Source organism: Poecilia formosa, unplaced genomic scaffold (assembly GCF_000485575.1).
Source record: "Poecilia formosa unplaced genomic scaffold, Poecilia_formosa-5.1.2 Scaffold69, whole genome shotgun sequence".
NCBI lineage: Eukaryota > Metazoa > Chordata > Actinopteri > Cyprinodontiformes > Poeciliidae > Poecilia > Poecilia formosa.
The window spans coordinates 298,494-313,691 of NW_006800008.1; the positions used below are offsets into that span (position 1 = coordinate 298,494).

The 15,198-nt window shown below is 36.0% G+C and overlaps 1 protein-coding gene across 3 annotated transcripts in view; it reads right to left on the minus strand.

Annotated features, from left to right (window-relative positions):
- Positions 1–15,198, minus strand: part of LOC103140191 (rho GTPase-activating protein 8-like) — a 138,065-nt gene that overhangs the window by 91,243 nt on the left and 31,624 nt on the right. For all 3 annotated transcript variants that reach the window (XM_016673009.1, XM_016673008.1, XM_007555199.2), the window contains 2 exons: positions 13,589–13,649; positions 10,436–10,552 (listed from right to left, as the gene is read on the minus strand). In XM_016673009.1, the coding sequence (XP_016528495.1) occupies positions 10,436–10,552; positions 13,589–13,649 (178 nt within the window). The remainder of the gene's footprint in view (positions 1–10,435; positions 10,553–13,588; positions 13,650–15,198) is intronic.

Genomic DNA, 15,198 nt, shown 5'->3' on the forward strand with positions numbered 1-15,198 from the left:
AAATGTGGTGCATGAAAGCTCAAATCCGACCAAAGGTTGAGAGAATATGAGGGGTGAAATTTCTAGATTAAAAATCCTTTTAAAATTCAAATATTTTAATAAAAAGAAAACCCTTTAAATATATGTCATAAGGTTATCCAAGCCTAAAGCTGCTGCAGCTATGTGTCATCGTCAAGTTTCTTAACCGGCGCTTTGAAATCCCTTTAATTAGTCTGGACAAAATAAATAAAAGTTATGAAGGTGCTAAGCGGTAAACATGCCGAAGGACTGAGAGAAAAATTTTAATATTTTACTTATTTTTTAAGGTTGAATCATATCAATATTAGTTTATTTAAGATTGATTAAAAGCATTGTTAAGACTATTCTGTGTTTTTTTTAATTGGTTTGTGTTTCTATTTGGAGGCCAAAGTTGGAGTTTTCTACAGCAGACGCCACTAAAGGGACCAAATGGTGTTTTGTAGGAGTTTCATACACACATTTTTAATGTTTTTACCGTCTGATCTGCAGTGAACAGGACAGAACTGTGTCATTTCCAAAATAAAATCCAGTTTTTATCTCTCGAGTAAACATGATTCAATTACAAGCTTCCAACTGCCAGAACCAGATTGATTTCCAGTAGATAACAAGCCGTTAAATTAGTTTCTGACGGAAACTTCCTGCAGCTGCCGATGTTTTCCAACCTGGATTTATCGATAAGCGTAATCTGATTTGTTGCTGCTCTGAGGCATCAGAATGGCCTGAAAAGTTGCTTGGTTTCAGCAATGAACTTAAATCAGCTCTGAAGTGTGTCTCTTCGTTACATATTCCATGCAATGTTCAATAAATCAGTCATTAAATGAAAAAAAAAATCAGGATTTGCTGCAAATTTAAGTTGCTTTACGTCATTAAACTAATGAAACTTCTTAAGCAAAAATACAGAAGATTTTCTGCTAATATTTATATTTCAAGCTTTAAAAGCAAAATTGAAAACAAAATAATGGATGAAAATGCAATTATAAAATTAATTTCAGGTCAAACAAGCAGAAATTAATCTCAGATGTTTTTTGTTTAAGAGTTTAGGCAGTTTGAGGATTCAGACTTTTTTTACTGAATCCTTCCAAAATGACGCATTTTTATCATTTCAGTTTAAATGTTTAGTCTCAGACGGATTTTTTTTTTTTCAACTCTGTGAAAAATCGTGTTTAACTATTTTTTATGTCTATTTATTTTGAATGTATTTGACATTCATTTATTTTATTCCAGTTTTTTACAGCTTGCTAACGCTGAGCTACTGATAAATAAGGTTTACGGTTCAGATGATGATGGTGAGACATTCGCAGAGTTTCAGGTGGATGTAGACATGATTTAAAAATCCCAAAATGCATGGACGGCTGCAGCTGGTCAGACTTTCTGTTTCCTGTCAGAAGCCAAAGTGTCGTCCAGAACGAACGTCTCAGTACAGTCGGTTTTTGTTTAAAAAAAAATAAACGGTGAAGAACTGTATTCGTTTTCTCCGAATCTGTCGGATGTTTCTGTTTGTTTTCTTTCTGATTGGCTGCTGTTTCCGTCTGCAGAGCTTCTCATTGGCCGCTGAGGCAGAGTCTGTAACCTATGCAAGGTTAGTCAGCAGTTTCTGTCCATTCTGATCTCATCATATAACAGCATCTTCAATAAACCCTGGAAAATAAACAGTAAATTCAACGTTTGCCTGATTTTTGGGTGGGATTTCACTTTAATTTGCACCAGGTCTTGTAGATCAATTCATCAGTCTGAGGACTTTCTTATTCCTTTCACCTTTGGAGAATCCAGGTGTGCTAACACAACCGCAAGGTGGAAAGACCTCAGCAATGACCTGAGGTCTTTCCACGAAAGGTCATTTTCCAATTAGTTTTTTATATTTTTTTATTTAAATATTTCATCCAACATTTTTTTAAGGGTCAGAAATTTTTTTTAACAATGCTCTAAATTTTTTGTTTAAATTAGACTAACAAGAGGAAGAGACAGTGGAAACAAATAGACCATTTATTTAAAACAATTTTACACGGTTCAGTTCTGTCAAATCTAAAAACAAAACTAGGTTTGTGCATAAAGTTCTACTAGTGTTAGGTTAGCTTAGCTGTCTGGCTTTTTCTTAAATAAAAAATATAAAAGAATGATTTGTATTCTTTTTATATATGATTTATAAAGAACCAATTTCTTTCTTTACCTCTAAATTTAATGCCACACAAAGAGAATCAGAGTTAATACAATGAATGCCAGATCTGTAGAGTGATAAAACCAGACTAGCATCACAAATTAATCTAAAATCTCTCCAAAAAACAACAAATCATGACCATGATTTCCAACGATGTCCATTTGTGGTATTTATTGTTTTTCTCTTTCCACCAAAACCTGGATGACAAAAGTCTTCAGTCTGATGCTTTGGTCTCAGCTTGATTACAGAGACTTCATAATTCATTTTGTTTGTTGTTTCTGTTGTTTTGTTTATTTATTTTGGAAATTTAATGTCTTCCAATCTTAAATGTTTATTAGTATTTAAAGTTTATTGATCTTTGAGAATGTACCATTATATTACTTGAAAATTGTCTTACAACAACATCATCATTTATTGTAATGACTAAATTACATTTGTTATCGCTTGTGTTGATTATTTCATAAATTCTGCCGTCTACCAAAGAAATCTGCATATGACGTTCATCACAATATAGTGAGAAAACATATTCAGAAAAAGAAGAATTTAAAAGTCACCAATATGCCAAGAAGAAAACCAAGATCTCAGTGTCTACAGAGGAAAATGTGTAGTTTGGTCCAAACTGGGTCAATAACAGGACAATTATCCCAAAACCAGCAACAAACTACGACACAATAGCTGAAAAGGACACGAATCAGTGGCCTACTCAAAGTCTTGACCTCAGTCAAGAGAGCTGTCCAGAAGCTAATTTGTGCAAACTGAGTAAAGAGTGAACCAAAACAACAACTACTGGGAGCTTTTTCAGCTGAAGGTCCATTACTAAAAACCACATTACAAACCACTTGGTGAAATTACTTTTAACCAAAACAGCTTAAACAGTTAAAAACAATGACGCTAAACGTTTCCTCTATGACACCCAACTACGAGCTCCTGCTTTTTATGATGTGATTAGACGGGATCAACGTGGGCAAAGTCAAAGTGCAGAACAAACGGTGAGCAACAACAACAGCCACAGCAGCACATGTTGATGTGACGAGGCTAAAATAATCCGGCATGTGAAGCAGCTCAGAGAGTCCGAACATGTTGATCCTGCTGGACATTAACGTCACTTGGAAAAGCAGGGTTAAAAGGTCAGAGAAAACTGCAAACAGGAGTTATTATGCAAAACTCAGGGTTTTATGTTGGAAAGAAAAGAAATGGTATGAATAATAAGCAGAAAATATGAAGTTAAAGATGGAAGAAGGAGGTTGCTACAAAAAATCAAAAAAGAAAAAGGTGAAAAACAAGGAAATCATTAACACTACCTTCAAAAACAAAACAAGAAAGATAGAAATGAATAAAGAAACCTTAAAAATAATTGCAAAAAGAAAGGTCACAAAAACAAGATGGACAAACGAAGGATAAGAGAGAAAGGTCGAAGAAAATGGAAACAATTTTCCCAAGTTAAAATTTAAAAAATGTCATGAAAATCTCAGAATGCTTAGAAAACATGAAGTAGAAGAAAAAACTAAGAAAAAGATGATAAATAAAGAGGAAGAAATGATGGGTAAAAGGGAAGCAGTCTGGAAAAATTAAAGAAATTTACAAAAAAAAGAGAAAATAAGATAATCAAAAATACACAAAATAATGAAAGGAAGCTAACAGCTAATACAAAAGTCCCATCACACAGAAGCCTTTCTTTTTGTTGCTATTGTAATCTGAACGTAGATTGTCTCTAATGTATCAAACAAATGTAATAAAAAGGACAAAAAAATCATAATCCCTCCTAATTTGAGTCAAATTAGCATGCACGTGCTAATGTTAGCATAGTTACACTAGCCTCTAAAAACAGTAATCATGATTTTCATGATTTTCCTGAGCAAAGCTTTGTTCATGTTTAAGTGCCTGAGAAGCTCTGGGAAGAAAAAATGACGCCACATCCTACTAAACGGTGTGTCGAGGTAAGTCAGAAAAACAAAAGGATTTGCTAAATGCATTGTTGCTAATTATTATGTTGATAACATTTATCATTTGCAGTATTCTATTAAACTGAAAACTACAACAACATTTATACTCACCGTGTTGGGTTGTTTAAATAAGTAACTGACCATTGAGCATACTCCGAATCAGACTTTACAAAGGGTTTAACGCGTCTTAACTTGAACTACACTCAAATATTTGAAAATTATCTCTTTGGGACCAAAATGGTCCCACCTGCCAGACATTACAAGGCAACAATCCAACAATTTGTGCTCTGCAATTGTCTAAGTATACTTATTACATTCATACTTATTACATACATACTCTGACAAATTACATACGCTGTAATTTGTCTGAGTAAAAGTTGTATTTTTTCTAGGATAGGGCACCAAACCAGATCCAGCCCATGGGCCCTTATTTTTCTAAATCCACCCCTGCACCGTGTTTTTACAGATCAGATTATAATATTAAGGTTTAAGAGTCTGATACGTGAAAGGTCAAAGTTTTCTCCAAGGTTTATAAGCCTGGCAGGCCACCAGGCTTTACTTGCACCCCACCAGGCTAAGCATTGTTTGATTATTTATGCAGCAGTAAAAGTGATAGAAAAGACGGGTTAAAGAGTCTCTTTGGTGAAATGGTTGGCAACATTGTATGGTTAATATGTGAACACAGAGGGAGATTGAAATCTGGTGTTTTCTTTTTTTATTATTATTCACAGGAAATCCGTAATCACTTCCTGTCTCTACTGGTCTCCATGCTAACAACTTCAGCTAATAAAGTTACAAGTCATGGGTAAAGAATCAGAAGATTTTGGACTTTTTATTTAGGATGGAACAGATGAAGTGATGGAAATAATTCATATTTTAAATGTATTTTTGCACTTCTTAAGACTTTATAGTTGGTGTTTATGTATTTTTAATAATGTCTTCCAATAAAAGACATTAAGTTGAAAATGTCAACATTTCTCAACATAAAAACACAGGAGGTCGCTGGATGTCTGCCTTAGCGCCTCTACCATCAGGCTTAGCAGGTTTTCTGGGGGAAACGATGGGAAGGCCAGAAGGATTTTTTAAAATTAGTGTGTGCTTTCTTTATAAGAGACATTTAAGTCCAGCATCATCTTGTTTTAATGTTATTATACCATTTATTCCTGTCATTCAATGGGGATATTTTCCTGTCTGCCTTTTAGTGTTTGTGTTAATCCATCACATTCTGGGTTTGCACTACATGCATCATCTCAGCCTAAAAACACAGAAGTACACAACTCTAAAAATATCACCTTCAAGCAGACGGTTGTCATATCTGCAGAAAGAAAGACAGAAAGTGTGGACAGTGCAGATTCCTTTTACCCTAATACCTGTGCTCTTTTTAAATATGTATATTTTCCCTGTTTTGCTCTGTGTGAATCACATTGCAGCCGGACAGTAAAGGAGAAGAGCTGCTCTGTGTTTGTGGAGAGGAGCGGCAGCCTGGAGCAGAGTGCATGTTGGGTTAGTGTGGGTGGATGCACAGGGAGATCCACAGGAGGACAGAGGAGGAGGTAGACAACCAAACATATGGAGGCTTTCTATTTGAGGAAAGAGGAGAGGTACAGTGTCAGAGGAGAGCAGGCTTGTTTACTGAAGATTTACTTTACAAGGTGGTGGCGAAAGCCAAACTAATATCTTAAGAGTTTCAAGTTTTATTAGTTCGCTAATCTGAAGCAAGTAGGAGTATGAGACAAAAGTGTTTAGATCATTGTTAAATTGTTTTTTTATTATTATTATTTCCCAAATTCCAATTTAATTTTTCCAAAATTCCACTTTTTAACCCAAAACGTGTTAAATTATGGAGTGTCATTTCAGTTACCATTAAGTTTCACAACTACAACAAAGTGAAGGATTTTATCAGGTATTTAAAGATCTAAAACAATGTTAGAACAAAATGTCCTAAAAATGTTTTAGAGTTTAAATCAATACCATATGTATATAAAAAACAGCTAAATCTCGTGTACGTCAGTCTTTTCGTGTTTGACCGTCACATTTTAGAACTGCTTTACCAAAAATTAGTTTGTTTTTTTTACTTTCTTTTCTAAAGAAATATATTTATTGATACCTTGAAATTCCAATTGAAATTCAAGCATTTTCAAGGATTTTAAGGACCCGTACAAACCCTGAAAAAGACTAACATCAACCATGAGATTCATAACAACCTGAATGCAGAGCATGTAAGAACCTCATATCAGCTCTCAGGTATCACGGTAGGGGCTGGTTGGGTTTGTTTTGCACCCGGAGAACCTGAGCAACCATGAATCGTGTATATATCAAAATATTCCAGTCATATTTTATGCCAAATAATAACAAGAACAAACAAAAATCTACAAGAGAAAAGATAAAAAAGGAAAATCATCTGCTTGATCCACATCCTATCAGAATCATCTGAATTTCCACCACAAGCCTCAAGAAGGGTCATGTATTAAACTATATATGTACTCTATACGAAACATATTTCCTAAATGGGCCACAGAAAGCCTTTCAGCTCTGACTGGACGTGGACTCCAAGCTGTTGTCCTTTCTGCTTGTCTTCCTGCCACCTTTAGCTTCTGACATCCTCTCATGCAGCGTCTCGGGTGTCTAAGTCAGCTGTCTGGTTTTGCACTTTGCACCTTGTAACCCAAGAGTTCGTGCCGATCCTTCTGTCTGTGTTGGCTGCAGCTCACGATCATCCATCATTTAAAGGGCTGCTTTAGAGAGCTTTGTTTGGTATCAATCATTTAGCCCTGCTGTCCACGCGCCAGCAGACTGACCGAGTGCTTCTCTGCAGGACTGGAAGATCTTTAAACAACTTTAAACTACGCAGTTCAGAGTAGAACAGGAAGTGACTGAGTCCCCACTTTTAATTAGGTGGTTCACACTAATTAATCTGGATTATTTTATGTGTGCTGTGATAAAATTGACTGAATGAAATAAATCTTCGACCAGTCAGGGCTGGTCGAAGATTTGGTCTTCGGGGCTGGTCATAATGTTATGCCAGATTGGTGTTATGTTTATACAGTTAAGACCAAATTTTTTAAAAACTATTTCCCCAAGAAGTCGGGCAGAAAATGAAACGGGCACCTTTCCAGCTGTTCTTTTGATTTCTGAGAAGCTAATTGGCTGCTTCAGACTGGAAGGGCTCTGAGTCATCACCCTAATCTTTAGCTTTCTCCATAGATTCCCCAATGAAAGACTGAGGGAGGGGGCAACAGAGGGACAGATGCTTCTGGGTTGGAGACACAGAAGGTTGGTTGGTTGGTTGGTTGGTTGGTTGGTTGGTTGGTTGGTTGGTTGGTTGGTTGGTTGGTTGGTTGGCTGGTTGGCTGGTTGGTTGGTTGGTTGGTTGGTTGGTTGGTTGGTTGGGTGACCAGTAGAGGTCAAAATGAACCCATTCAGGGAAAGTTAATCAGATCAAGAAATAGGGGAATTATTGTTGTAATTCGGTATATTCTGCTTCTCTTCTGAACACGTTGTGATAATTTCCTCCTTTATTTCGTCTGAATCCCTTCTTTCTCTTCCTCCATCTGTCTCTGGATGAATCCTGCATCTCTCTCTCTGTCCATCTCCTCTAACAGCCACTTTCATTCTCCCCTCTCGAGGTTTCAAGCAGCTTTTTCAAAGTGAGCCAGTTCCACTCTCTCCTTTCTCTCTGCTGCTTCTGGATAAATACGCTGATTTTCTGGCCTTAAAATAGAAATCCGCATGACATATTTTTACATTACTGCTGGTGATGAGCATGATGGGCTGTCGATGGGTCGCCTTAACGAAATGTAGCCTCCCAAATCCCCTCTCTGCTGCTGCACTTAATCTACTGCGAGAAGAGGGAGGGGGGCTGTGAACCAAAAGACTGACAGAGGAGGTGACTCCGCTTGCGTAACGTCACGGAGGAGGATGGAGGATGGAGCGCCGCTCAGGACAAACACACACATTTTAGCTTCTAATGTCCGTCTACAACCACGTTTGCTGGAAAATATGGACCAAAAACAACAATACCATCTCACAACTTCATCAGAAGCAGCTGAAAGGCAAGAGTGGAAATCACCAAAATTAGCAAATCCAATGCCTGCAACTGGGCAATCAGTCAATTTTATTAATTTGGTTTATGAAGATTAAATTTTTGGAAAATCTGGAGGTTTTTCAACAATGCACTGCTTGGATTTCCACAGTTCAGAGCAGGAGATGCATCAATTGCAGTTTTCTGTTTGATGGCCTATTACCAATCCTGAAATGCCAATTCTGATTTTGGCCGATACCATTTTTTTTTTTGTCTGAAATGTTGCTAAATGTAGAAAGGAAGTCGCAGAGTTGGAAACAGTGGGTGACTGTTGTTAACTGTCAATATTCAGACATAACCAGGTGGAGATCCACTGATCACATGTATGACTAATCATCAATCTCCCAAAGTTAAGGAAATCAGCACAGATAAATCGGCTGGCCAATAAATTAATGTCCCTTGGTGATGTCACCACGCCCAGAGCGACCATCTTGTTTTACACCTTCTATTTATTTGGGCATTGAATTCAGTTCAATTTTGCGATAAATATAAGAGTTAGGTTAAGATTTTTTTATTACGAGAATAAAGTCGTACAATTTAATGAGAACTTGAACACAAAAAATGAAACGAGTAATGTTGAGCATCTTGTTAAGGTATACTTTACAAGTTTCACAGGTAAAGAAATATTTAATATTTTAAGACATCAACATCAAATTATTATTACTAGCAGGACCATGAAACTATAGAGTCCATTTTGTAAAAGACCATGAAATAGCCCATTGAACCGCACCGACCGGTAACATTCTGCCACTCTGCTCAAAGTCACCAAAAACAAAAAACTAAAGTAAGAACAAAGCAAACATGTCTAACATAAAACTTTAAAGACAAAAGATCTGTAAAGATTTTTATTCAGGAATCTTTCCCAAAACACTTGTGCATTTTTTATTTACTAAATCTAATGATTTGTAATTTATTCAATATAAGATTTTCACTAACGGACCTTTTTCTCAAACATGCATAATAAAATAAGGTCCAGACAGAGATTCACAAAGGAGAGACAAAAGCAAATGAGGTGGATAAGCAGTGCTCGCTAAGAGACAGGAACTTTTAAATTACTTTGAATAATTAACTAAACTTGTAGGATCAGTTAAAATGTATCTAGGATGGATTGTCGACAGTCTTCAGTCAGAAGTATCTTCAGATTGTTGCAACACGGACTGCTAAGTTCTACTCAGGTAAATGTCTTGTAAATGCACGTAATAATTATCAGTATTTTGTCAGTTTTTTTCAGAATCTATAAATAAAGGATGAGAAGTTTGAAACCGTGAAAACCTAAAGAGTTCAGGATGAAGATGTTTCGAGGGGGAGGAGGAGGACGGTCCGAACATGACCATCGATGGACAGGTGGCGTGTTGAGATGTGGCCAGAGCAGCAGACATGTGAAAATCACATGCAGGAACAAGTGATAAGCTGCTGCTGGCAGACATGCTAATTATAGACAGATTAAAGCGCCAACAAACAGCTCTCCATTACACTTTAATGAGGCTGGTTTTGTTCTCCATACTTCAGTTTTACTCTCACATTAACTGTAAGAGTCATCGCTCTGATGTACTGATCCCTGCTTTATTTTTACTTCATGAACTGAAGATTCATTTGGTGATTTATACAAAAAGGAGACCTAGTAAACTGGCATTCTACAAGGACGTCTAAAAGTGCTCACACAGTTTTGTCGGGATAAATGTTGCTGGACGATGAATTGTCATTTTCAAGTAAAATAATGCAAGAACACATTCTTCAACTTTAAACTCTAATGAACATGTAACACTGGAAGCGCAAGATATTAATTTATCATGCGATTAATTAATTTATTGATTATTGTGATCGACTTAGTGCTTCCCATTTTGGAACCGCTTGTAACAAAGATGGTAATTTGAGACAAATTTAGGCAGAATTCAAAAAGACGCTGTTGCTTTTTCCCCAGAATATCCTACTGTGTCTGAACAGGCCTGCAGGGATTATTTAAGTCTCACTGTTGCTTTCTATAGTTTCACTGAACAACAGCATGTAAAATCAAAATCCCAAGGACAGTCTGTAAGTCCACATAAACCAAACAAGTTTAAATGTGTGTTTGTTGGCCCAAAAAAAGCTGCAGTCATTTGGCTCAGAAACTCAAAAAAAAAAAACAGTTAAAGCTAATTATAGAATATAAAACGCTAATTGAGATTAGATCAACCAGCTCCTGATTGACATTAGCAGTTGTTGTCTACTGACAGAGAACAGAAAAATAGATTTTCTTACCAGATTAACTTTATGCCCACAAACAACAGGTGTCGCTTTGGCTGTTATCTTCCTGTTTGAGCGATGAGTTGTAGCTGCATGAACTGTGTAGTGTTCTCCTTTTCCCGCTTTGGGTTCCTTAAATCCAAAGAACAGATCAGATTATTTTATAATTCAAAAGCCAAAAGCTGTTTTCTTCAACACACAATAGAATTTCCTGGAAAGATGTAGAAGAAGTGATAACTTTATTATTTTATGTCACCTATTAGAATAAACAAATTCATTCCAATTATAAAAAAGTTTTTTTTTAAATAAGAATAGTTTGGATAAATTTTTCTTCACTCTTCTCTGCAGCCGTTGGTTGGAGCTGAGTAAAAAGGACATTTGTTTTTTTAATTTAACCATTTCAATAATTATTGCAAAATGGGTTCAAAGTAAAAGTTTAGTTTCAAAGAAATTATCAGTTTCAATACAGAATTGATGAATCAAAGAAATAAGCAGTAACACATAAATGTATTTTCAGATATATTCCTGAACTACACTCCGTAACAATTACGGGACTTTATGGATTAATATTGACACTTTCTCATTTGTTGTCATGCAGTCAAAGCCACACAGTTACCTAAAAAGAAATAAATAGTTCCTATCGTCACTTTTATTGTTATCACAATAGAACCACAAAATATTGTGCTAAAATTTTAAGTCTATGTCGTCCACCCCTAACTTAAGTGAAGATATAAAAATCAGATCTGGTTTAAATTGCATAAGTCTTTGTTAGAGCACATCATGACGTTTTAATGATCAGAGAAATGACTCCGCCCCGCTGGAAAGGTTTCCCCTCCCTGTTTCCGCTCTGCTTTGGTCTCCATCGTCTACCTGAGGCTCTTTAGCGGCTGATATTTCAATAACAGCGCTCCGTCTCCCTTTACAGACTCTTATACGGCCGACTATCTGCTCAGGAAAGTGAGGATGTTAAAAATGCATGAGATCATGCGATACATAAGGAGACCAAAGCAGTCTGGGAGGAGCTCCTGACTTCAAATTAAATACTTAGAGCTTCTTTTGTGTCCAAATGTCTCAATTTTTAAACTGATAATGAGTTTATGTTTGGTCAGTAAGAAGCTAATAAAGAGGAGGCAGCACAAAGAGGAGAAATAAAGCTTCCTGCTTCTTTGGGAGCCACCTGGGCTTCCTGCTGGGAGTCCATATGGCTGCAGACTCAGGAAGACCTGAAACCCAATCGGGTTGACCGCTTGTTGCTTTGCTGTCTGGTGTTTTGTGTTGGAGGAACCCGTCTGGCTCAGTTCATCCTCTCTTCGCCTGAATGCGTCGACGTAAGAGTTGGAACGCTCCAGTGGAAAATGAAACTCAAGGAGGCAGGTGAGCCATTTCTGGATGAAGCGGCACGTGTTTCTGCAGCTTGGAGGTCAGGAGTTTCACACCAAATTTAAAAAAAACTGAAACTTTCATTTTGACTTTAAATATACTTAAAATTTCCCAAATGTTAACCCATACTGATAAAAAAAAAACTGAGCTTGGAATAACAAAAATTTAAAAAGATAATTGCATAAAACTTTAAAAATGATTAAACACATTAGTCCTGCTTATATTATTATGGCCAGCAGGGGGCAGTTTATACAAACTGTACACAAGAAAATGTACTTTTGTTTATATTGTGCAATGGGAGAATAAGAAAAATAGCCAACTTAGTTTTTACTACGTTTAATAAAGTTCAGTGTAATTTCAGTTCAGTCCAATCAGGTGTAGCAAAACAAAAAGTGAAGAACTCACTTAATTAAATTAAGTTTATCTTCTAAATTCCAGTTTTTATTTCATTTAGAGACCATTGGAATTACTTTTTGTGTCCTGAACTATAATTCAGGAATGACAGAAGCCCCAGCAGAGGAGAGAGGCTGTTTATTTTTAATTAGGCCAAAAACATTACAGACAACTTAAAATCGTCCTACAGTGGATAAGAAAAGTATTTATTGTAATTTATTGGACTTAAGTTACATAAAACAAGTGTTTTCAAATAAACGTGTTGTTACAGCAGAGAACAGAATGAATAAATACATTTTTTTAATTATTTTTATTTATGAAACAGTAGATAAAAGCTTCCGGGACAGTACAGGATAGTTTAAACACTATGGGATGAAAACTAATGATTGTTCAAAATTATATGTCGAAATTACATTTTAATCAATAGCAGCGCTAATAAAATAATCAATACGCTGAGATTGAATAGTGTACACTAATGGTGAGTGGAATGCTCAATTTAATCCTAATTAAATTAGCGTCTGATTAATAGCAAAAACACCAGCAATATTTTTGTGTACAGTTCAATTCTGGCTCATTGTTTTTATAAATGTTATCCTTATCACTACATTTCTTTACAGTAAAGCTTCTGCTTATGTATTAAAGCACCAAAAACTGTTTATACAAAAACAAAAAAAAGTATTTAGAATTGTTTTGTGGTGTGAAATTCGTATTTTAAAATTAATAATAAAGTTACACAATAAATGTAGTAATTTTTGTCGAATCTGACTTTATTTAACACATAATCTCCGTTAGCATTAGCATGGCGTAGCACACAGAATATTTCGCATTATCTGGGCTATTTTCTTCATAAACCGTTTCATTTGACGCATTGTTCAACCAATGACTGAATAACAGTTTTATCTTTCAAAATATATTAATGTTTAAGTTTTTAAGGAGTTTTTACTGACCAGAATAGATGAAAACACTTAGCGCTTCCGTTAGCATTTCAGAAAGAAGCGAACTGTACTCCACCGGCGCGGTCGGCGCCCTCTAGTGACTGCATGTGGAATTACGGCAAAGGAATACACAAGTAAAACCGCTAAAGTGACCAAAATGAAACATACATGTACATTTTAAATATAGAAAATATATATTTCTGTGCCTGTTTCACAGTTTTACATGCTTTTGTTTTCTTATACATTGATCATTTTATTTCCTAAGTCACCCCTCTGATCAAAATACATTGAAGGGCAAATAGATCAGCATTTCTTGCCTCTAAAGAAATATTTTAACAACAGAAAACTAAATATGCAATCATATATTTAATTATTTAGTTTAGTCATCCCCCATATGTAGATGTTTTTTTTTTTCTTTTGGCTGTTATTTCCACACTAATTAGAGCTTAGACATCTTTACCTGCCTGCCAGCCTCACTTGGCTGCATGTCAGTCCTCCTTCCATCCCAAAAATTGCAAAATCTGATGATCAAAACTTGCAAACAATACATAAAAATAAAGGATGTTTTTACAGTTATGAAATAGATACACAGAATAAATGAATGCAGTGAAAAAACAATTTCCCGTTTTAGCTAAAAATAAAACAAACTGGACCAAAACCTATTTCTGTCAAATCTGAGACCATAAAGACCCGCTGATAACGTGATGAGATGCAGGAGCGTCACCCTGGATGATGCTCACAGTGATTCAACACTCTGCTAATACAAGTTATTTCTGTCAAACTGGCATGAAGAAAAGGTGAAGTCACTGTGAGAGGAATTCAGGAGCAGACTGGTGCTGTTGATGCCTCAAGCTGCAGCGGTGACTCTGTGGTAAAGACCACGTTATGAAGTCGTGTATTTAAAGTTTGCTCAGATGGATGAACGTGCATCTCATCCTCTGGGCCTGTGCATCATTTACATAAGCCTGCCCTTTGTTTTTTGTTTTTTTTTCCCCCCTGTGTTTGTTTTTTTGGTGCTTTCGTCACACTGAGGCTCACTGCCCCGCGGCGAGGCCGACCACAGGACGGGACGGCGTGTCTTTAATGCACACTGACAGTGGATACTGGCTCTCTGCTTGTGTGAGTGCACATACTGTAAGGACTCGGCTGCCTTTTAAGGCCAGAGACCCAACCCTAAAAATAGGAGCTGTGAATAATACGTCAAAACAATCGTCTTCAGGACAAAGGGACATTTTGTAGACGTGTCTTTGGAGGACAAAAGAGCTGATTTGGCTTATGTCAGATCAGAGATGGTCAAAGAGAACGTAGATGCTCAGAGGTCATCAGGAAGAGAAACAAAACTACAGTTAGAAAAATGAAACATCTTCCCATGGATCATTCCACAAAATTTGGCTTAGCATTAGTTTGAGGTCTGACCTTAACTCCTAAGAATTAAAAATACCCCTGACAGTTGAAATAACCAATACAACAAAAGAGAAACATGGATTAGTTTCTCAAGATCTTTTTGGGGATTTTTGTATTGGTTTAGTCCTGGAAATATTCTTCAGGTGATAGAAGGTCGACTTTGCAACCGTCTTTATGTTTCTCTGAAGGTTCAGATCTGAGTCCATCACTACATCCTGGTTTCAGCCTGTAATAATTGAACTCTAGGTAATTTCTCTTTGGGTTAAAAATAATCACTACTTTAGTTTTGTCTGTTCAGGTGAAAAAACTAATGGCACCTCCTCACATTGATTTGTTCTACTGAAATGGGTTTGAGATCATTTGGTGACACTGTAATGCAGACAGCATTTAGCTAAACTAAAAATTTAATTTGCAAATTAAATATAAAAATATTTCAATATTTTGCTTGCAAATTAAATATTCAGTTTGGAGCTAAGACATTTATAAATGCATAAACAGCATGGTGAATATATGACTGAAACATTTATTTCTTCTATGAAAGTCTAAATAAACCACATTTTGCTGTAAATTGTTTTACTGTATGTATATAATTTACTGTGTAATTATGTACATATACATATATATATATATATATACATATATACATACATATACATATATATATAT